General features: G+C 44.3%; 1 protein-coding gene across 2 annotated transcripts in view; it reads left to right on the top strand.

Annotated features, from left to right (window-relative positions):
• GNAO1 (G protein subunit alpha o1) overlaps positions 1 to 24351 on the top strand; it is a 162890-nt gene that overhangs the window by 1096 nt on the left and 137443 nt on the right. For both annotated transcript variants that reach the window (XM_082232380.1, XM_082232379.1), the window contains exon 2: positions 716 to 758. In XM_082232380.1, coding sequence (XP_082088506.1) covers positions 716 to 758 — 43 coding nt within the window. The remainder of the gene's footprint in view (positions 1 to 715; positions 759 to 24351) is intronic.

Raw genomic sequence — 24351 nt, 5'->3', positions numbered from 1 at the left:
AGCCCCTATCCCGGCCACCTTCCTATTTAGATTGGCATTTCAGCTCTGCTTGCCACATTTGTTGGGCAGAGCCATCGCTTTCCCCCCTCCCTCGAAACAAACAAACACACACACACTTATTTGCCATTCTCGCCCCACCTGCCTGCCTTGTCAACTCTAGAGCGCAAATACGATCTTCTCTCTCCAGTTAAAAGGGCGGCGCGGGGGGGGGGGGCGGACACCCATTCCCTTCCACCAACTAGGTGTGATTTATTTTCCATCCTCCATCTTCTGCCCCACCTATTGTACAACTATGCTCCATCTCTCCCCTCCGCTATCTCCCTCCCTCTCCCCATCTCTTACACACACACGTACACTGGCAGGCCCTTTCCTTTTAGGCATGATTTTGCTGAGCCTCATTGCATCATGTGCAAAAAAAAGTAAAATAAAAAAATCCATTGTATTGCCCAAATGGAAACCTTCGATAGCCCACCCAACAGGTATGATTCTGTGCCACCTCCCCATTCTTCTGCATTGAAAACTACCCTACCATTATCCCTTTTGCACGGAAACCTCAATTGCACAAACATGATCTCTCCTCTTCGCCCCCCCCCGGCCGTGGCAACCATTAGTGCAGCTGCTCCTTCCTATGTAATCTCCTTGATCTCCTTATATTATCACCCTCGCCAGATCTTGCCTTTATCGGGGTTTTATTTTTGGCTTTTTGTCCTAACAGGGGCTGGGGAATCCGGGAAAAGCACCATCGTGAAGCAGATGAAGTAAGTCCCCCTTTGAGGATTTTACATCATCACAGCAGTCTTATTTAGCGTGTGTGTGTTGTGCCTATCCCAATGATTTTAGCATGTTGCCATTCAAAAGGGAGGGGGCACCACCCCCCGATTTCTTGTTGTGGGAATTGGCAAGGCGGGGTGGGCTTGGGGGGGGGGGAGAGACCAACGGGGAGGGAAAAGGCGAACAGGTCTTTTTGGTTGTATGAATGGGCGTCCGCCATGTTTGAAGTGGGAAGCTCTGCTTGGGGATTGCTCCTTGCTGGCTGCCTTGGAGGGGCCCTCTTGCGGGGAGGCCAACATCTGGAGCAGGGATTGAGGAGGCTGGGAAGGCGGATGGGCAAGAGGGGGGTGGGCATCCAGCCCCACCCCGCCCCACCCTCTCTCCTTTTTATGCTAACCAGGGAAGCTCCAGGTGTCCGCTGTTCTATAGCTTTGGTGCTGAAGTGTGGTTGCTCTGCTGCTCTCCCTCCTTCGCCACCCCAAAGAAAGGAGGAGGGAGCAGGGAGGGGCTGGCAGGGTCCTGGGAAGGATGTGCCTGGCCGAGATCGTCCAACCAGGCGCAGCCATTAAACATCACACTGTCAATGAAGCTTAATGTCGGGATCTTATCTCCTTCCCTGAGCTCCCTCCTGATCTCCTCCCTCATTTGATCTCCGGACATGGGCTGCTTAGGCAGGATCGCCTATCTCTGCTTCATTTCTCTCTTTCTATCGGGTGGTGGAAATCTGCTCATTAGGCAGATTTAAAGCAAGCCTCGCTGACGCTTATCGTCCTCTCCCCCCCTCCCTTCTTCTCCTTTCTAGATTTGAGCCTCTAAACACCCCCCCCCCCATTTAATTAATTATGGCAGAATTTGGCTTGCAACTGCAAATTAAGCTGGGATATGGGAGGAAATAAATCAGCAGCCAGCTAACGAAGGATGCAGCTCCGTCCCCTCTCTTTTTACGCACGACACCCAAACCCCGCTTAATTTCGTCCCCAACACCTTAACGGGGCGCCATAGGAGCTATTCCGGTCAACTTCCTTCCTTCTCTGCTCCGCAGCGGCCGATCCTGCTTAACGATCTATTATATTGATTTGAAAATCCCATGAGGTGTGTGTATGTGTGCCAGGAAGAAAGGCTGTGTTTGGGCAGCTGGCTAGGCACAGGTGTTGCGTAGCCCCATCGTGCACCCAGGCCGAGCGAGTGAGGGTGCCGGTGCAACGAACAAGTCGCTGCATCTGGTTGCACCTTGCTTTGGGAGGTGGACGAATGGTGTTCCTTTGGGAAGGGGGACATCGGTTGGGGAGTGGGGAGTATGGACGATGGGATAGAGTGTTCCCATTTTAGAGAACGAAAAGAAGCCAAAAGGTGGTCGTGGGGAAAGAATCCCAGCATTGCATTGCAATGCAATGCTTTGGGTTCCCAGTTGCCGTTTGCAAGGCGTTTGCCTTGCAAGAAAAGGAGAGCGAGGTTTGCTGTTGCTGACTGCAAGAGCCTTCCCCGCCCTTTAGGCGGCTTGCGTGTTGCTAAGCGAGAGAGAAGGAGAAATGCACACTCGTTTGCAAAGCTGCGCGCTTCCTTTCTCTCTCTCTCTCATACATACACACCCCTACAGCGACCACTGTGTGTTCTCCGACCCCTGGGCTCTATTATCTCTTCGCTTGTTCCTGGGGTGGCAGGTAAAGGTTTCAGGCTGTGCAAGTGGTGGACAGCGCCCAGAAGAGACTCGAATAGGCTCTTGGGAGATCGGCAAGACTCGGCTTGTCTCGGCTATTGTCGGGCGCAGCGCTTGTCTTGTCTTCGGAAGTGTTCGGTTGGGGAAAAAAATGCGTCGGCAAGGTTCGGCCCAGTTCGGATACTGGATTACCATGATTGGAACACATGTATAATTTGCATTTAGCTGTGATTCTTCTGACTGGAATTGCAGTCCGGTCCTCCTCCTGACTAGAAATCTTTGCTCTGGAAGACCCTGGCCTAGACTAGAGGATAAAGCTGCTTCTAACAGTATATATTCTGAGCTGCCCTTAGTGCTGGGGAAGGAATTTAAAACCCTGACAATTTGAATGTTGCCATTATGAACAGTTTTTACAATGCCTTTCCTTCCTTATGCATGCAGCTGGGAGGAAGCCCCTTTGAATTAAAGGCATCTTTCATCTGTGCAATGGATTGTGCTCCACAACACAAACAATTCATAGTTCAAATACATTATTTTATATCCGTTTATCCTCCCAACATCCCTGTGAAATGGATCACTTTTATCTTCATTTTGTGGACAGAGGTCTGAGAGATGCCTAGTGGGTGAGCTCGTGTCTGGTCAGGGACTTTTGTGTCTGTGGTAGAATCCAGATCAGAACCCAACCTTCTCATGGGATTAATGAGGGTGGGTAGATGTCTTTAAACTTCCAGTGTTTTAGGGAAACAACCAGTCATCAGCAGTGGCTGTACTAATAAGGAATTGCTAAGCATGGGCGGAGGCCATCAGCTCCAGCCAGCATGGCCAATGGTCTGGGATTATGGGAGTTGCAGTCCAGCAATACATGGAGAGCCACATGTATTGTAAGGTTTGTGTGGTGGGAAACAGATGAGTTGGATGCAGCAGTCAAAGGCAGCTGAACTGTGGAATCAATGGGACAAATTATTCACGACTTAAGCCAACCTCCCAGATGCTTGAGCTCTCCAAATGGTTTGAATCATAGAGTCGTAGGGTTTGGAAGAGACCATGAGGGTCCTCTAGCCCACTCCCCGCCCCCCTGCAATGCAGGAATCCTTTGCCCAACATTGGGTTCAAACCCACAACCCTGAGATTAAGAGTCTCATGCTCTGAGCTATCCTAGCTTGGGGACTTTGTGGGTTGTACTAAAATAAAATTTAAAGTAAAAGTCGGCACTTTGCATAGTTGTAGTGATGGCCACCGACATGGATGACTTTAAAGGAGGATTAGACAAATTCATGGAGGAGAAGGTTCTCAGTGGAGGCAGAACACACAATGGTTGTGTTCTTCCTCCACTGTTGGAGGTGGTATACTTCTGAATGGCAGATGCTGGGACTCACTGCTGCTGGCCACTGTGAGAACAGAGTGCTGGACTAGATGGGCCTTTTGCCTGATCCACCAGGCTCTTATGTTCTAAAAAAAGAAAAGGAAGAAATCTGGGATTATCATCCATTTATTTATTGGCATTTGATCTTCTCACATTCCACCCCAGCCTTCAAAAACCGGGTGCCCTCCAGATGCAGCTCTCAGCAGCCCTGCTGGCTGGGTCGGATAAGAATTGCAGTCTAATAATAATAATAATAATAATAATAATTTATTATTTGTACCCCGCCCATCTGGCTGGGCCTCCCCAGCCACTCTAGGTGGCTTCCAACAAAGATTAAAAATACATTAAATGTCCCACATCAAAAACTTCCTTGAACAGGGCTGCCTTCAGATGTCTTCTAAATGTCAGGTAGTTGTTTATCTCTTTGACATCTGATCAGTCCAAACATCTGGAGGGCACAAGTTTGGGGATGGCTGACTTTAATCATTAAGGAACTTCTTCCACTGATTTTAGTGGAACTAATTTGGCCTGCCGGCCAAGTGTGTGGTCTGCTACTGAGCTATAGACCTTCCTTTTTTTGTTTCTATACACCCACTTTCTTTAAAACAAAAAGGAGGAAGAGGCTTTGCATAGCCTGTATTTCATTGCCGTTGTTATTATGAGGTATAAAAAAGCAACTTTTGTTATTATTAACATTTTTATATTGCTTTTCCCACGGATCTGTTGATTATTTGGAGTTGATGTCTTAGAGGAAGGGAAGGCATTTGCACTTATTCGCCTTTTAGGAATTCTAGAGAACTAGCATTCTTTAAATGTGCCTTAATATATGGAATGGCCTATCACTTAATTCAAACAGTAGGAGTGGAGGGGGGATAGGAAACATTTCAGCTGAATTCCAGGGGGATCATTTATATCTCTCTCACACACTCAAACACACACACATATATATTGCTAGCAGAAATGCACAGATTGCATCTAATAGACATAATTTGTTATATAAGGCAAGATCAGCTTAACAGGAATTGGTTGCAGAACAGGAATGGATTAACCAATTTGACTGTGTCACCTTCCTTGTGGCTAGGTATCTTTCTGTAGGATTCTTGCTGCCAAGATGGGGAATAGATAGTTGGAAGTTCTCATTCTAGAATTTTGTCTGTGATACCTACTTTCTGCAAAAAGTAGACAAAGTAGTTAACCTGTAACACTGTGCAGGTCTGTAAGAGGGGGCTCACGTTGCCCCCTCGATGCCGCATTCATTGCCTCTATGTTAGAAACTAACTTCTAACTTCATTTTCTCCCTGACACGGGTTGCTGGTTTTGTTTTGTTTTTAAATAGAGGAGTGTTCAATTACATAAGTCCCACCTGCTAGCTGAAGTGGTACTGGCCACAAACTGGCAACATCATCTGTTGTGTGGCCTAGTTCACACCTTGTGGGGTTGTAGCCAACTAAGTTTGACTTTGATAGAACCACAGAACTTAAGAAATATGGCTAACTTCAGTCCATTAATTTTTGGATCTTTGTGACTTTTCAGTATACCTCAATATGTGTGTATCTAGATCTAGATCACCTTTCCCTAACCTGGTGCCCTCAAGATGTTTTGAACTCCAGCTCTTACTAGTTCCAGGCAGCCAGTTTAAGGATGATAGGTGCTGTAGTCCAGATCACCTTCCTGGTTAGGGAAGGTTCATCAAGACCAGGGTTTCCCAAACTCGGGTCTCTAGCTGTTTTTGGACTACAACTCCCATCATCCCCAGCTAGCAGTAGCAGTGATCAGGGATGATGGGAATTGTAGCCAAAAACAGCTGGAGACCCAAGTTTGGGAAACCCTGATCTAGATAAATTCTGCAGCTCCTGACCATATACATTTATATCTCACCTTTCATCCAAGTCTCTCCAGATGTTGAGGGACTCCAACTCAGTCCCAGCCAGCATGGTCAGGGATGATGGGGGTTGCAGTCCAGCAACATCTGGAAGGACAAACATTAGCTTAGTCTGGTCTATGCGTCTCTTACCATCCCCATTTCACCCTTCCAATTGGCCATTGAGAGTTGGTCACTCCTCTAACCAGTCCACCACACCAACTATTAAATAAGTGAATGGTCAAATATGTTTTGCAGTCTTTAGTGACTCGTTTTGGCTTCTGCCTTTCTCAGTAGCACACAGTTGGGATTTCTATGTACGCTTGCATGCTCCCTTATATTTTCTCAATGGATTTCAAACAGACTGCTGCAAGCAATAGCAGCGGCAGCTGAGGCTCCGAGGTGGTGTAGCACTGCTACAAATAATACAGCTAGTCTCCTCATTAGTCTGTGCTGTGTTTGCATCAGAAAGTGCATTCCTCACAGGCCATTCGCAGAAGCTGAAAATAGGTCTTGGGTGTTATCTGCAAGATTACAAAGGCATGTAAAGTTGTTCTGCATGCATGTTTCCACCATCAGGATTTGTTTGTGGCATTGCTTGGAGAGGCTGAAGATCTTTGTTCCCTGAGAGAGCACTACAAGAGCAAAATACTGCTAAAATCAGAACAGGGGGAAACATAGAATGATAGGCCCTATCTGCACCGTATACTTAAAGCAGTATCATACCACTTTAAACAGTCATGGTTTACTGCCCCTCTCAAAATAATCCTGGGAAGTTTAGTATGTCTAGGGTGCGGAGAGTTGTTAGGAGACCCCTATTCTCCTCACAGAGCTACAAGCCTCAGAGTAGTATAGCAGTCAATTCCTCTTCTCAGGGAACTCTGGAATATGTAGCTCTGTGAGGGAAATAGGGGTCTCCTACCAGAGTGCCAACTTGAATAAAATGATGTGGGGGCCCAGGTAAGCCACACCCTGCATAGTTGATCATATGACACGTTGCACACACAACGTGCCCATCAACTGGGGACAGGGCTGGCCCCCTCAAATATTTTATGTGGGGGCAAAGCCCCCTAGGCCCCTAGGAGTTGGCTCCTGTGGTCTCCTAACACTCAGTACGCTTAACAGACTGCAGTCCCCATGGTTCTTCGTAGGAAGTTACGGGTGGCGCTGTGGGTTAAACCACAGAGCCTAGGACTTGCTGATCAGAAGGTCAGCGGTTCGAATCCCCGCAACGAGGTGAGCTCCCGTTGCTCGGTCCCTGCTCCTGCCAACCTAGCAGTTTGAAAGCACATCAAAGTACAAGTAGATAAATAGGTACCACTCTGGTGGGAAGGTAAACGGCCTTTCCATGCGCTGCTCTGGTTCGCCGGCTCCCTCAGCCAATAAAGCGAGATGAGTGTCACAACCCCAGAGTTGTTCACGACTGGACCTAATGGTCAAGGGTCCCTTTACTTTTACCTTTATGGTTTTTTTAAGTGGTGTGACACTGCTTTAGAGATATAGGGCAGATGGGACCATAGAGTTGGAAGGGACCTGTAAGCTCATCCAGTCAAACCCCTGGTTCATGCAGGGAACTCAGTACTGCAGTATCGTTGATAGGTGCCCATGTAGCAGCTGCTGAGAGACCTCTAAACAAGGAGAGCAGTCTGTTCCATCATGTTATTAGGGACTACAACTCCCATTAATCCTTGCTGGAACAGTCATTGGGCAGGGATGATGGGAATTATAGTCCAAAACATCTGGAGGGTATCTGATTGGTTAAAGGTTAGACAGACTAATGAACTAACTTGGGATATAAGGCACCTTTCTTTTTTCCATTCTCTATCACTTTTAAAGAAGGGACTCGTTTATTTGTTTATTTTGCCATACATGGCAGCTAAACCTCTGGTTTAGGTGTTCTGCTGCATTTTGTACATTTATATATGCATTTAATTTATATCCCACCCCACTTCCCAAGGGGGCCCACACATGCCCCCTTGAGACATGTCTGGATGGCAATTGATTGATTGATTGATTGATTGATAATGAAAATTGACCTCAGGAGAAGGCAGAGCCAGGGGATTGTCTACTAAAACCTTATATAAGCCACTTAATCTTTAATGCCCTTTACTTTATGATGCTGCTGAAAACGAATTGTTGATCACATAGCTCTACATTCACACTGAGGTGGGCAAAGAAACTGGTGTAAATAAACATATATATTTACATGCTTTGGGGGGGCAAAACCCCTCTCAAGGCAGCTGGATAAAACCAGTAATAACCATTAAAACAACAGCCAGTTTTTTAAAAGAAGAGTTCAATCACAATGGCTAAATTGTCAGGGACAATATGCACAGGAATGCAGGTTTCAGGGGACCATGAGTGAGAACTTTGAGAACAGGACAGTGAACAAGACAGACCTTTGGCCTGGTTCAGCAGGGCTGCTCTTATGCAATAGTAAGAGACAACATTAATTCCATCAGTCCAATAAGCACATCTCAAGAGGAAAATAGACGGGACTTCAGAGCCTTTCAAAAGACTGGTAACGCCAGGGCGTGCTAGACCCTGGGTGATAAGGCATTCCAGAGACAAGGGGTCACTGCAAAGAAAGGCCTCTCTTTCTCTGTCTTTTGCCAAATCTTTTTTAAATGATTTTCAATATTTTACAAATTGGTTGCTAATTAAAACAAATTGAAACAAATTTAACATAGGAAGGCCTTTCTCTAATGCTCTAGTAACCCCCCCCCCCCACTACTTGAACATTGCTTTTCAAAGCCTTGACAAGTGTCAACCGCTGCTCCCAGCCCAGTGTGATTGAGGGGAAATGAGGTGGTGCTGCGGGAGTGGAATGGAGCAGGAGTTTGCACAAATAAATGGCAAGGATAATACTTTCCTCATCTCCTTCAACGTATTGATCAATTGCATCCAATGGACATTGACAGTGCAAAGTGCATTCTTCCACTATGCTGGAAAGCTGTTCCTAAAGGAAGTGTCTTGATATTGCAAATTGGGCTGTTGGAATGGGAAGAGTGTACGTGAGGGAGAAAAGCTGGGAGTTGTTGTTGATGATGATGATAATTAATCCGGTGGAAGGAAAAGAACTGCTTCTGTTGAATATGCTATCTAAAGCCATCTGAAGAAGGAACTTGTTTCTAGGCCCTCGTTCATGCCGTACATCATACTGCTTTAAACAGTCACAGCTGCCCTAAAGAATTCTGGGATCAGCAGTCTGTTAAAGGTGCTGAGAGTTGTTAGGAGACTTCTAGTCCCCTTCCATAGCTACAATAGTTTCAGAATCAACCCCTCTTCTTGGGGAACTTTGAGATTTGTAGCTCTGTGAGAGGAATAGGGGGTCTCTGGTCAAGAGCCTGCACCTTTAGCAAACTAAGGCTCCCAGAATTCTTGGGGGGCAGCCACAACAGTTTATAATGGGGCTTCCCAAACTTGGGTTCCCAGCTGTTTTTGGTCTACTCTTCCCATCATCCCTGACCTCTGCTCCTGCTAGCTAGGGATGATTGGAGTTGTAGTCCAGAACAGCTGGAAACCCAAATTTGGGAAACCCTGGTTTAAAATGTGCTTTAATGTATGGTGTGAAAGTGGCCTATGTGTCTTGGGAGGGGGATGCAAGGAACTGTAGCTCTTCTCAATATGTGGACAGCAGAGGCTGCAAGTGCTTGGTGATGAGGGCAGATCAATCCACTTAAGAGTACTATGCCATGGAATCACTGACTGTTAAAGAATACTATACTACAGACTCATACCTCTCCAAAACAGAGGAATTGCATTACTCAGTGCTTTTTTTCTAAAAAAAATATGTTTAGGGGTACTCTGCTTTTGACTCAAGAAAATCACCGTTTTATAGTTCAAATCAGGAAAAATAAATACAGTAAATGGAGACAAGTACAAAGGTTCACAAAATGTTTAGGGGTATGCGTACCCCTGTGCGGCCCCAGGAAAAAAAGCACTGGCGTTACCTGAAAATATGACAGAAGAGACTCTAAAATGTTTCTTTTTTAAAAGTAGCGAGGGGGAGTTGATGGGTAGTTACCTCTGTTCTTAAATCTCATATTGGAATGTCCGGCTTGATAGTGTGGAAGGATTTGTAATGCTTTTTACCATTGCTATTGGAAGGATATACTGTATTGTAGATTGATTGATTGATTGATTAATTAATTTTAATTCATTTGAAATGTAAGCAGTCCTTGGAAGATTTTGTTTTGAAAGGCAACAACTCAAATAAAGAAAGATAGGGGAGTTAATATTCTGGGGAAATGGGCATTTTGATGGTCCAGGTCCAGGTATATCTTTGAGTTTGCAGCATGGACCCCACTCTCCATCCAAGGTTATCATCCTGATGCTGCAACCCAGCAGGAGATGCAACTAGAAATGGAGGAGAATTTTAATTCAGTTTGCAACTGTAGGCAAACTTATCTGAGATAAGAGTTCTTTCTAAATATGTATTCACGGCTTGGGGAGGTCTTGTGTGCCTTAGGAAGATTTGGAGTGCAATTGTGTTTATTTTTTGCTTGCCACACTTGCAACTTCATACACCATGGCTAGCCAGCTTTACAGCATTTTCCTCTGAATGCTGCAGTCCTATACACATGTCCCTGGGGTTAAGTCCCTTTATGTTCAGTTGCGGCTGCTTCTGAATAGACATTAATAGTTGGCAAACTATTATGCAATCATAGAGCTGCAAGTTCTTCTTCTGTTGTGCTGAAACCACCAAATGCTCCTCCTAGACATATTTGCCTGATGCATTGTTGATACCAGTTAGGTGCTAGGCAAAGACTGCCCTATCCTCTCATTCCTTAAATGATATCTTAAGTCAGTGTGTTTTCTTTTAACAAGTTGCTTTCAGCTGCATTATTAATCTGCTGCTTCTATTTTTGTAGTTTTTAATGAAGGTATTTGATTATGTATTTTATTGCACAATATAATGTATTTGTTAGCAGTGCTGCGGCTTTTTTAAGTGAAAAGGCAGCGTATACTGTTAAATATACAATATATTCCTTAGAACTGTTTGAAACTGTTTTAAGAAATTTGGGTTGCAAAAAAGAACTGCATGCACTCGGAAGCAAGTTTTCCTCACATTTTGGAATTTTTAGTTTGTGTTTTTAGTTTGTGGGCCACATGTGTAAGTGTAAACAACACATAAATCCAAAAACTGAGGTCATGAGGTATGGCTGAATTTCTGCACAAAAGGCTTGGGCTCGATCTTGTCTGAAAATCATTCTTGGGCACTCTTACATGGAAGCGCTTTCTCTGTCCATAGAGGTGGAAAGAATAATGGATGTTGCTTTTGTTGTTTTACTGAGAAGGCAATGGCACTCTGTACATGTGCAATGGGACACTTTCCTCAATATATGCTTTATAAGTATTATTGTGATGAAAACAGCAAAGTTAAAAATGGCAGCCCTAGCAGGTTCCAGTTGCCACCACATAGAATTCTGGGTCTTCTGAAGCTTAGTGCAACTGACTTAGTGTGCGAATCAGCTGATTGGTGGGGTTTGCAATGCCTGGTACATGAGATTAGCTGATCCACAGGTCTAAAAAACCCTATTTTGAGTCAGCCACATCCTTATCTGCCCCACATCTGATGCCCAATATGACATCAGGTGTGGGGCAAGTAGCTGAAATTGCAAACCAAATGGCCTGCAGTCCAGACAGGCTCCTTCTCTTATAGATAATACCCTGCACACCACTTTGATGTACACCCCATGAAGTGGTCTGTAAATTTGTTTGATAAGTAAAAAAAGGTAAAGGACCCCTGACAGTTAAGTCCGGTCGCAAACGACTCTGAGATTGCGGCACTCATCTCGCTTTACTGGCCGAGGGAGCTGACGTTTGTCCGCAGACAGTTTTTCCGGGTCATGTGGCCAGCATGACTAAGCCGCTTCTGGCAAAACTAGAGCAGCACACAGAAACACCGTTTACCTTCCCGCCGGAGTGGTACCTATTTATCTACTTGCACTTTGACGTGCTTTCGAACTGCTAGGTTGGCAGGAGCTGGGACTGAGCAACGGGAGCTCACTCCACCGTGGGGATTCGAACTGCTGACCTTCTGATCGGCAAGCTCAGTGGTTTAGACCACAGTGCCACCTTGAGCTAGGTAGATCAATGGTCATACTCGGTGTAACACAGCTTCCTATGAGCCCATGTAATTGGCAGAGGACAGGTTACTATACTTACCCCTCTGTTAAGATATATGAATCAACACTGATAAATATGTTGAGCAATGTTTGTGCATCAGGATCTGTGCAAAACTTCTGGGCAAAGGAAGCTGCAGCAGTAGAAGGTGATCATTCCAAAAAGTCATCTTGCATTTTATTGCTGCCGTGTTCTGATTGATTACTAGACCTGACTTGAGAAATCCTTCTTCTCTAATGAGAATCTTTTGACTTAACAAAGCAGAAGTCTTCTGGGTGCATATCCTTGTTTCCCCGTAATTTAGCTAGGGGGTGAATTTATAGCCTCCTGTTTTACAGCTCAGCAGAAAAACCCAAAGTGCTGTATCAACTTGGTGATTTTCAAGGTGGTTGCTGCATGGCCAGTTTTTAAATGGGAATCCTGATTCTGCTAAGTGTCTGCATTTATAATGTATTTGGATTGAAATGGGAAGTCAAGTTGATGATCCTTGAAAATGTCTTCTGCCTGGGGAATGCACGTTTCAGAAAGGAGGGCATGTCACCCCTCACCTTCATTTTGAACCAGAGGGTGGTGGACTTTCTGCCTTGGGGTACCATTTCCACTGTAGTTCACCTGCTGTGGGGGAACCTCTTTGGCTGAATTCACAAAGCAGTTTATTTCATTTCGCCAAAATTCTCTTGGCTGCTAATTTTAAATAATGATATCTGAGCTTTTACACAATGTAACATCCGCTTCTGGAAATTTGGCAGAATATAGCATGTGTGCGGTCTGGAAAATCACAGGAGTCAAGTGACAGAATTTGGGGCAATATACTGGCATATGGTTCTTTCCTGCTGTTTTCATGGGGAAATCAAAGCACACACGTGTGGCTAGGGTGACGCAGGAGCGATGTTGTCCAGTGGTGCTCATATCATGCCACAGGCCCGTTTGAATGAAATTCAGCATAACATGTTGGTATAGTATTCAAACAGCCACAGTTCCATATCAAAATAGGTACAGTGGTACCTCGGGTTAATTACTTAATTCGTTCCGGAGGTCCGTTCTTAACCTGAAACTGTTCTTAACCTGAAGACCACTTTAGCTAATGGGGCCTCCTGCTGCCGCCCCACTGCCGGAGCACGATTTCTGTTCTCATCCTGAAGCAAAGTTCTTAACCTGAAGCACTATTTCTGGTTAGCGGAGTCTGTAACCTGAAGTGTATGTAACCCGAGGTACCACTGTACTGCAGTGTGAAAGGAACATTAGAAAGTGGGACACAAACACTAGCCTTATAAACAGGAAAATGAATGCCTGGCATAGTGAACACCTTGCTTTTGAGAGTTGTGAAAAGCAAGTGTTGAAGAGGCAGCAAATCAGAATTTCGGAGCATTTAATGAGGCTAAGGAGAGGCCAAGGGGGGACATTTGCCTGGATGTGAAGAGCGATAAGGGGAAACCCACACCTTCCTTCACTTCCTCTGTAGGTGAGGACAGCAGAGTTACTCGTGTGTGCGCTTGGTTACCTTGCAGGCGAGAGAAAGAGAACAGCACAAAGTGTTTCCTTAGTTACCCCGGAGGCACGTCAGCCGCTCATTGATATTTATCAGATAGAGTTTATTAGATGCAAGAACAAATGGCTTGTTGTACAGGGATTAGCTGGAAGATCCAGACATCCATTTATTCCTTACCCAAGCAGCCATGGACATATTGTTTATTGTTTGGGGGGCAGGAGTGGCTTTTGATCCACTGAAAAGGGAGGCGATTGGCCAGGTTTTCACGAAGGATAGGAGAGTTGCCGTGCTGAATCGGTCCATCTGGCATGGCACCCAGTTCCTCTGCAGCCGGGAACCAGAAGCTTTCAGGAAATTTGCAAGCAGGGTGTGATGGTTGTAGAATGCCCTCTTCTGCACCACCTCATTTCTAGTGAAGAAAGGAATTCAGTCTCTCAGAAGGGTCGCCATTAGCGCATCATCGCAAGCAGTTGCAAGAGCTCTACCTGCAGCTCAATGGCAGGGCATCCGGTTTGTGAACAGAAGGTCCCAAATTCAATCCCAAGCATCCCCAGGTAGGCCTGGGAGAGAACCCTGCCGGAAGTCCCAGAGAGCAGCTGTCAGTCAATGTAAAGACAATACATGGACCAGTGGAGTCTTTTTCTGTATGCAGCTCTCTCTGCACCTATGTAATTCCCCCCTCCTTTAAAAGGCAAATAACTTATGCTAGCTGCCACAATGCATTTCATAGGTCATGCCTTTTGAAAACAAACATTGTTTATATTAAATTGACTGTGCATCCATTTCTGGGGAGGATACCCAATTTTGTGCTTTGAAATAGTGGGTGTCCCCTGCCATTGTATGTTTTCTTTATACCATTTGTGATTTTATAAATCTCAGAAATTTATTTTCATGATTACAGTGGTACCTTGGTTCATCCGTTCCAGAAGTCAGTTCCAAAACCAAAGCCAAGGTGCACTTTCCCATAGAAAGTAATGCAAAATAGATTAATCCCTTCCAGACTTTTAAAAACAACCCCTAAAACAGCAATGAATTTTACTATCTAACGAGACCATTGATCCATAAAATGAAAGCAATAATCAATGTACAGTACTATAAAATAAATAAGACAGCGTTGTGGATGATAATTTTTTTTTTAAAAAAATAATTCTTATCTGCACTGATGAAAGTCATTGTTTGGATGGGGGGCTTTTATCTATTTCCACAGTCACACAATCAATCAATCAGTAGCTGAACTGGGTTCCACACAGTCACAAAAACAAATTAACCAAAAAAAGCCTCAAAAACAAAAACGCAAAATAAATAGCAAAATCAAAAGCACCAAACTTAATCTATTCTGGAAGTCTGTTTGACTTCTAAAATGTTCAAAAACCAAGGTACAGCTTCTGATTGGTGCAGGTGCCCCGGAAACAATAGCCAGCAACCGCATCGGATGTTTGGCTTCTGAAAAACGTTCGAAATCCGGAACACTTCCAAGTGCGTTTGAGATCCAAGGCATTTGAGTACCAGGGCATTTGAGAACCAAGCTACCACTGTATTCATTAGTTATTTTATTTCAGCTGTTTATATTTATATATGGCGTAATCACCAAAATTTTCCAAATGGTGTTTATAAAAATTGCAAAAGGCATATGGTGGATAAAATGAATTGCAAAAATGGCAAACATCCTTAAAATGCCTGCTGGAATAAATAGGCTCCCTCCCTGTTGAACGACAGCCGCTTGATAAAACCCTATCTGATCTCAGCCAGGAGGGAAATCCACAGAATCCTCCGCCACATGTGGTCTGCAGCTGTTCCAAAATGGTGTTGCCATGATTGTGGAAATCACAGCAACATGTTCACATACTACATTTTTTAAAAAAATCTTGATCCCTTACCTGTGGTAATCAGTAGCAATCAGATAGGATAAAGCTGATGGCTTGCATGTGTGAATCTGGCCCCAGGAGTTACTATCACAGTTTCAGAAGACAGGAAGGAAAAGATATTAATCTGATAGGAAAGACCCACTGAATAATTAATGCCTGGTACCATGGCTGTCTTTCATTCAAGTACAAAAATACCCTCCTCCTCAGCCTCTTGGGTTTTATCAGATGCAGGAGCTGACAGCATTCTTTATTATGATGACTTGTCTGAAATGGATCAGGAACATTATAACAGAGTCAAGATAGGAAAGGTGAATTCTTAAATGTTCGCCCTGAAAACAACTGTGGGTTGCATTTGACTAAGTCATACTCAAAGCAGCCATTGAATAACTTAAAGTTCAGTAGGTCTACTCTTGAGTATGGCTAAGCTGGATAAGTCCACTGTGGGCCCAGGAACTTGAAATGATTGTCCTTATTAAGGTTGGTATTGGGATCTCTGAAGATCTGATGAGTGAGATCTCAAATGGACATCTCCCCTGGACCATAACTAATTCAAAACTGTTCTCTCAAGCAAAATTTTATTCAATGTTAATTATTTCTTTCTGAATTTTGATTTTGTGTGTTTTGCAATTCTTCAGCATTTTAGTACTCCTTGCTCAATAAACAGATTTTAGTGTGCAGTTTTGAATAATGTAATGTGCAAGCATTTTTTCCTGATATAATGGATTTCTGTATACTTTCGCTAATATAGTCGTTTTTATGCAGACGTTCCCCTAATATATGCATTTATGCAAACATTCTTTGGTTGGAAAACTGTGCAGCAAATTTCAGGTAAGTGCAAATTTTAAAGCATGGCTGTACTTCTGTTTTTACATGGTTTTGAAAAGTGTGATAGATTTGCCTTGAAATGTGAACCAAATTGAATTTCTCTATCCTTAGTCTGTAGTAGAGTCACATTTTTCTGTAGAAGGTAACTAGTCCTCCACATTTTGTTGCAAGGAAGGTTTTTGTTACAAAGGGAGGAAAAAACCTTCCCAAGCATCAGTCTTCAAGCCTCATGGAGCAATCGCTGGTGTGGTTGAGTTGCTTGGTGGTTTTCTAAATGTAGAAGATGCTCAAGAAATCTTAATGTCTGCAGCTGGTGCTCGCTAGAAACATCTGAATGATGCATGGATGAACGGAGAAGGAAGGAAGGGAAAGGCCTGGGAGGAAAATCACTTACGGAGATATGGAAGAAAATTCAATTAAACAGAAGGCGCAGAAAAATCCAAGGCAGCAATGACTCCCTGCCCAAGGCTACCAGTGACTATGGAAAGAATGGAGAGCAGCCACAAGTCTAGTGAAGAAACAACAAGGAAAGAAAGGAAGGCAGTGGAAATCAACGCACACAAATGATGGTGGGACTGTAACCACTGAGGCATGCAGTAAAATGTTCCATCACCATAATCCCAAACAGGAGTGCTCCTTTTCAGGTTTTCAGCCAGTCAGCCATGCCTTCCTCCATGATACTGTAAACTGTAGGGGACTGAAGCAGGACTTTACAAACACATACTAGGGGTAGAGGAAAAATTCAATTTAGTTCTCATTTAAAAGTGAATCTACCTAATTTGGACATTCAAGAGGAGGAAAATAGTCAAACTGAAACAGCCATCCTTTGACATTCACATTCCTCTGAAATTTGTGGTGCTGTGTAACCTTTACAAAAATGCATATATTCATTTTAAAAAAAAAAAAAACCAACAACACACCAAACCACACATACAAAATGCATTATATTACAGGAAATCGCTTTGCAAAAAATGTGGCAGATTAGGCAAAATTGCACACAAAAATGCATATATTAGGAGAAATTCACATCAGTACCAAATGAATTTTCATAAGGACTTGCAAGAAGAAAATCTGCAAACTGCTATGCAAATGTGGGGAACTGAACTTAAGACTGAGGGAAAACTGAAATAGACAGATTTGCTCCCCACCCCTCCTTCTAGATTTCTTTTTCAGCTGACACTTAACATTCCATAGCAACTGCGTCTGCTCAGTCCTCACTGGATTGGGGGGAGAGCCCATTCTATATAGTTCACCTCTAGCTCAGGGATGATGGCAACTCAAACAAGATAGTGAGGAGTGATGCTGATAGATAAAAAGTGACAAAGCAGGACAGTTATTGATATATATCTCAGTTAGATAATAAAGCACTGGTTTATTTAATTTTGTTTTAAATTACCCATGCCACTTTGCAGTTCCGTATGATAGCTATGAGCAAGTGACTCCTTTGTGTGCTGAAGCAGACTTGGTACCCAACTGTGGCTGGCACGGAGCTTCTCTATGTGATAGGACGATGTGACATGTGCTGCCTCTCAGCAGAAAAGGAAGATCACACTCTGTTTTATTTTTATTTTTTTGGGTGGTGCCCGGTTTGTTTTTCAGATGGAGAAGAATCAGCTCCTTCAGCGTTGGTGGATAAATGAAGGATGCGTTTCTGTATTGATCTCCTCATAAAGAATGTTTTGTTTCCCTTGTTGCCTCTTCTGAGTCGAATGAGTCTGATGAGCTCTTTAACATTTTACTGTTTTACTTTTAAAACGAGGAGAGTCAAAGGGTGACCATTACTCCCTTTCCCACTCCTCTGTCTAAATTTGAGGACAAGAGAGAGTGTAATTTAGGAGGAGCGTATTTACCTAGTTTTCAGACCCCATTCTTCAGCAGCATACGAACATAACGAGGGTCCTGCTGGATCAGGCCAGTGGCTCGCCTAGTCCCACACCCTGTTCTCACAGTGGCCAGCCAGATGCCCATAGGAAGCTCACAAGCAAGACCAGACAACAACAGCACTCTTCCCAACTGTGATTTCCAGCTATTGGCCTGGAGAGGCCTCCTGCCTCTGACCCTGGAGGTAACATGTAGACATCCTGCCAAATAGCCATTGGTAGCTTCATCCTCCATGAATTCATCTAATCCTTTTCTAAAGCCACCCCAAGTTGTCGGCCATCACAACCATGGGCTGTGTTAACTATTGTCTGTCCTGAATTGTTTCCATCTTCAGCTTCAGTGGATGGTCCCACTGCAATCCAGTATTATGCCAAAAGCTCCCCATCCATTTTCTCCACACCATGAGTTGTGTTTAAATCTGTAAGTTGCCTTGAGTCCTGTCAGGCAAAAAAGTGGAGTATAAATAAACAAATACAGTGATACCTCAGGTTACATACGCTTCAGGTTACATATGCTTCTAGTACCTCGGGTTAAGAACTTTGCTTCAGGATGAGAACAGAAATCGTGCTCCGGTGGTGTGGCAGCAGCAGGAGGCCCCATTAGCTAAAGTGGTGCTTCAGGTTAAGAACAGTTTCAGGTTAAGAACGGACCTCCGGAACGAATTAAGTACTTAACCCGAGGTACCACTGTAAAATCTATTTCAAGGTAATTCACTGATTTTACATCACTGGGCATGGGTGCATTTGGGAAAGCAGGAAATACTCCTCGAGAGGTCCAGAGGGTGGCAACACGAGAACGGGCCTTCTCTGCAGTGGCTCCCTGTCTGTGAAATCCTCTCTCCAGGGAAGTTTGCCTGGCACCTTCATTATACAGTGGTACATCGGGTTACAGACGTTTCAGGTTACAGACTCCACTAACCCAGAAATAGTATCTCGGGTTAAGAACTTTGCTTCAGGATGAGAACAGGAATCATGCGGCGGCAGTATGGCGGCAGCGGGAGGCCCCATTAGCTAAAGTGGTGTTTCAGGTTAAGAACAGTTTCAGGTTAAGAACGGACCTCTGGAACGAATTAAGTTCTTAACCCGAGGTACCACTGTACACCTTTAGGTGCCAAGCAAAAACATTCCTTTTAACCAGGCCTTTGGACGCGGGTGGCGCTGTGGGCTAAAGCCTCAACGCCTAGGGCTTGCCGATCGAAAGGTCGGCGGTTTGAATCCCCGCAGCGGGGTGCGCTCCCGCTGTTCGGTCCCAGCGCCTGCCCACCTAGCAGTTCGAAAGCACCCCCGGGTGCAAGTAGATAAATAGGTACCGCTTACCAGCGGGAAGGTAAACGGCGTTCCGTGTGCGGCTCTGGCTCGCCAGAGCAGCGATGTCACGCTGGCCACGTGACCCGGAAGTGTCCCTGGACAGCGCTGGCCCCCGGCCAATAAATGTGAGATGGGCGCACAAACCCCACAGTCTGTCAAGACTGGCCCGTTCGGGCAGGGGTACCTTTACCTTTATCTTTACCTTTGGTTGATTTAATTGACATCCTATGCCCTTTTAAAATGTGGGGTTTTGGGGTGGGGGGGTTATTAGGTGGTTGTTGTTTTTATTTTGATTATGTGTTTTGTGGTTTTATATTTTGATTTTATTCTGTGAACCGCCCTGAGACCTGCGGGTATAGGGCAGTATATAAATTCAATAAATAAATAAATACTGCACAATGCAGACATTGCATTGTGATGGTCTACAGGGTGGGTAGAAAATAGATCGGAATCTACTTCAGATCTTTTGATGATTTGCAGTAAGTAATCAAGGGTTTCTGGGTGCCAATTGTTTCCAACACCAGTCACAGCAAAATGACTTTTCACCTAAATTAAGCTGCTGCAAGGAAGGAGTAGGTGTTTGTATGAAAGGGCCATGAGCTCAGATTAGTTCTGGTACTGAAAATTAGTTCCTACCCTAAGAGACATCCTGCTTTTTAATTTTCACTGTGTGTCTTTTGCAACTGGCTCTGGTTGGTGGATTCAGTTCAGGACTGTGGCCGATGAGACTTGTACTGTAGTCCAAGACACATGAAGAACACTAGGTTGACAAAGCCCTGCCCTACAAGGTCAGCGGACTCTCTGGCCCTGCGAGATCCTGACTTGTTTTGAAAGTGCCCCTGGGGGAACAGTAAACTGTTCTCTTTGATCTGTAGTCCTAGGAGGTCCTTTTTTTTTTTTTGCAGAGTGGCTCATCCAAGCCCTGCAGTGCCAGAGAAATCATAAGATGTAAATGCAGCAATCTCTTTGAAGTTATTTTAATGTTGTCTTCTGGTTTGTGAGCCTGTGGCATGTACTGAGATCACATTGAAACCCTTGAGTTTTCCGCTTGCTGTCCCCGCCCCCGCCCCCACCACACACTATGGAACAATATAAATTTCCTAGCCAAAAAAAGGCAGGCTTGCCACAAGGACAGATTGTGTAAACCCACTAAAGCACATGATGAAGCAATGAGGAGGAGGACTTTAGTGGACAGGGAGCTTCCTGCAAGTCTGGATCTTCTGGTCAGTTGGCACCACTGAGAGCTTTCCTCCCATTGTGAATAGCAGGCAAGGACAAGATCCCAACTGGGACTGTAGCATGCATGGTTAAGGGATTAATATCTCCTTTCCCCAACCACAGTCTTGATCCAATTCGAGGCCCACACCCAATTCTGTACTGGGTGTTTGTTTTAAAAAGGAATCAGCCACACAAGGCCATTACATGACAAACATCTGGTCTACTTTAGCCAAGATACACACTTTTAACACCCTGTTTTTCCTCCCAGCAAGGATTGCATGGCTCTGGACCTCTAGCCCATCACCATTATACTTTGCTGGCGGTTCCCTTCCATCTGCTGTATTCATTTACTTTACAACTGGCTGCCTTCCCTTGATTTGAAAGCAGAGGGCTTGTTCTTTGGATGAAAGATATACTAGGACAAACACAATTGTCCTGCAATCTATTATTCTGCAAAATTTATCTCAGCAGCTGCAGTGCGTACGAAATGGCAGGCTGTGTGCTATCTGCTGCCTCAGAGCCAAACTAGAGTGAGGTCGTGCTCACAGTTAGTGACTGTGTGAATGGTTTTTAAAAGTAAATAGCAGGAAGTGGGAGGTGGGGAGGGTCCACATCAAGATCCTAGTCGGGGATATGAGCCTTTCACCCTGTTTTAAAAAAACCAAGTATTAAAGGTGCCCAACACAAAAAGCCAAGGACCTCTTTGCCTGTAATTTGGTAGACTTCATCAGCTCTGGAGGGACTATTATGCCTGCAAACTTCACCCACTTCTGTCAAAAGAAAGGAGTTACAGCTGTTCTTTGATTTCTCAATAGTAAATGTAGGGGACAGGGAGAGATCCTTGCTTTTTTCTGAATCAGACTCTACCTTAGACTCCAGGCTGTATTAGACAGCCTCCAAGGTGCTCTGAACTGAGATGAGCTGCTTCCCAAAGCACCAAATTGGAGTTTGAACCACATAGAATCATAGAATCATAGAATCATAGAATCATAGAGTTGGAAGAGACCACAAGGGCCATCGAGTCCAACCCCCTGCCAAGCAGGAAACACCATCAGAGCACTCCTGACATATGGTTGTCAAGCCTCTGCTTAAAGACCTCCAAAGAAGGAGACTCCACCATCTGGTCTGTGCGTACCCCTAGTAATTGTATTTGTTGTTTTTCATATTTTTCTGAATGTTGTAATAAAGCTCTGAGTTTTAAAAAGTGCCAAAAGGTATAAATCTGGTTCATTTTAAGTTAAAAGTGTACCAAATATGTATTTTAGGGCAAAATGCATTAGATGTTCTTGCAATTTAAAAAATTCACAAATAGAGGTAGAAATAGAACAGTAGGGACTTACCATCAAACTCATCTGTGATTGACCTTGGGCTAGTCACTACCTCTTGGTGTTCCCTGTTTCACAAGGTTAGTATTGGGATAAAATGGAATTGGTGGTATATGTTCCATAGATGCTGTCCGTATCTCATTGGAAGAAAGGTGTGACACACAAAAGTATCAGTAAATAAAAACACCGCCTTGCCATTTGGGCAGGAGGCAAATCAGCTGTGGGGAACCTTTGGCGCTTCAGAAGTTGCTGAACTATAATTCCCATCACCTCTGACCATTGACCATGCTTGCTGGGGGCTGATGGGAGTTTATTTATGCAGCATCTGGAGAGCCAAATGTTCCTCACACCAGGTCTAAACAGTTATCTCTTTTGGACTCTCCTATCAGATCTTTTTGCAATTTATACATATCATTTTTTGGAAATAGAAATAGATTATTATTAATAATAACAACAACAACAACAACAACAACAACAACAACAAATGGCTTAGAAAGGTATGGGATGTTTTCTGAAGTGAAGCTTGTGGCTTATCAAAGGTTACCAACACAGTATCATGGAGTATAGGATGCTTTGATGCATGTTCTATATCATTGGAGTTCTCTGTATCTGGTATGGAATCTGAGCACTTAAATTTGATCTGATAAGCTTCATGCTATTGAGCTAGTGGACTGAAGTTGCCAAGAAACTGAGCAATGAATTGAGACTTCCCTGCTTTGAATCTCACTTCTGCCATGTACACCCTGGGTGGCCATGTGGCCTTTCCGCCTTCTTCCAGCAATTTCATGCTAATCTACCTGGCATGGTTGCAACAATGCCATGCTTGCCAAGTGCCCTGAACATTCAAAAGAGGTATGTGTGTTCTAAGTGTTGTGGTCTCTTTTTTATTTTGTTACATTTTATAAAGATTTGCATCCTGCCTGTCTAGAAAATATCCAAAAGCTTTCAGATGGGTTGAAAGTACGCAGGCTATAATGAAACAGGAAAGACTCTATCAAATAACATCAATTAAAGCAGTCTAAAAACTAAGAATAAAAGCGGAAATCAGACTGTCTCCACTTCCCATTCAAAAGCAAGGAGTGAGTCCAAGGGTTCCCCCGTTCAGAGCCTACCTTTAATCCTGGGTACAGGAAATGAAATCACTCTGCCTTGGGCACCTGCCTGTCATATTTCTGGTGGCGGGGGAGCCTAACAACAATAACTATGGAATAGTAATTTACTCCACCCAAACCAACAACTTCCCCTTCCCTCCAGAAGGTGGACTGCAAATATTCTGGTTGGCAGTTACAAGTTGACAAAGGAGTTATCCCTTCTCACACTTGTATGAAGCTGCCATCTCCTGAGTCAGACCGTCTAACTCAGAAGTTGCTCTTCAGGGTCTCGAGAAGAGTAAATGGTGAGCCTGAGTACTGAACATGGAGCCTTGTGCACTCAAAGGATACACCCTGCCACGGAGCTGCAGCCCTTCGCCATGAGCTCATAGGTATTGAAATCCCAGGGAGAGCTCTTAAGGATTCTGTGATGCAAGCTAAACAAGGGGCAATGGGGGTGGGTGTCACTGGAGAATACTGCATAAAAGAGTGGACTGCACCAGAGAGATGATAAATGCACATCGTTACCTTACAGCTGCTTTTCCTTTCAGGTAATGGCTTGTAAATTAGATGGTCAAATGGTGGCTGGAGATGATAAATATTACAAGAGGGGAGAATGGATAAATTACTTCAGGAATATTCTCAAGTCAGCATGTTCAAAGCTCTGCCACAAGCATTTACAGTCAGCAGACTGATGTTCTGTCAAGCTGCAGAGCTACCACATGCAGGTAATTTGTGGCCCTAGTGGTGGTGAGGCAGGGAGATGCAAAGGAAAAGCCTTGCTGCCTCCTACAGCAGAATGATACCATTCAAGGTTCCTGCAGGGCTATGCTAAATGAAACAATGAGCGGCTTCTTTCCATGACTGACCTTTGTTCTGCCATCAGAAAATGACTCCAGACTTTGAGGCTGGGGTGGATTAGCAGTGGTCTTGGGCTGCCTCGTGTACATTATCTTTTAAACCCACTGAGGGGGGCTGCATTTCTAATTCAGCCCCACTAAACATTGATCAGCAGCTCTAAGTTTTGTTTGCCATCTCATGAATCGGAGCTCATCTGATATGACATGACACAGTCCTACAATTACTTTGGGGTAGCCTGATTGATGTTCTGGTTTCCATCCTTGAACTGGACTGAAACGGGTTACGTTAGAGGCCTGCACTGTCGGGAGCCTAGCTCTGTGATGCTAAAATGCATGTAGCGGAAGGTGTGCTTCTGTCGATACCTGTAAAATTGTGACATCAGTACCATTAAAAGTCACAAGACCCCTCTTTGGCTCAAGAGCTGATATGAGCTACATCGTAATCCCCACCCTCACCCCGGTGATCTCCATTGAGTTTAGATGGTGAAATGGTGATGGAAAGAATCCATGTCAGGAGTAAATTGGTCCAGAAATAGCTGCAAGTGGATCTAAACACAAGAGAAGAAAAAGTGGCATTCTAGGATGGGGTACAGCATTTAGTAGGGACATGGGTGGCGCTATGGTCTAAACCACAGAGCCTAGGACTTGCCGATCAGAAGGTCCGCAGTTCGAATCCCCACGACAGGGTGAGCTCCTGTTGCTCGGTCCC

Source organism: Podarcis vaucheri, assembly GCF_965113315.1.
Source record: "Podarcis vaucheri genome assembly, chromosome: 7".
Lineage (NCBI taxonomy): Eukaryota > Metazoa > Chordata > Lepidosauria > Squamata > Lacertidae > Podarcis > Podarcis vaucheri.
The sequence above is the reverse complement of the archived record's forward strand: the minus strand, read 5'-3'. Positions and strand labels throughout refer to the sequence as shown.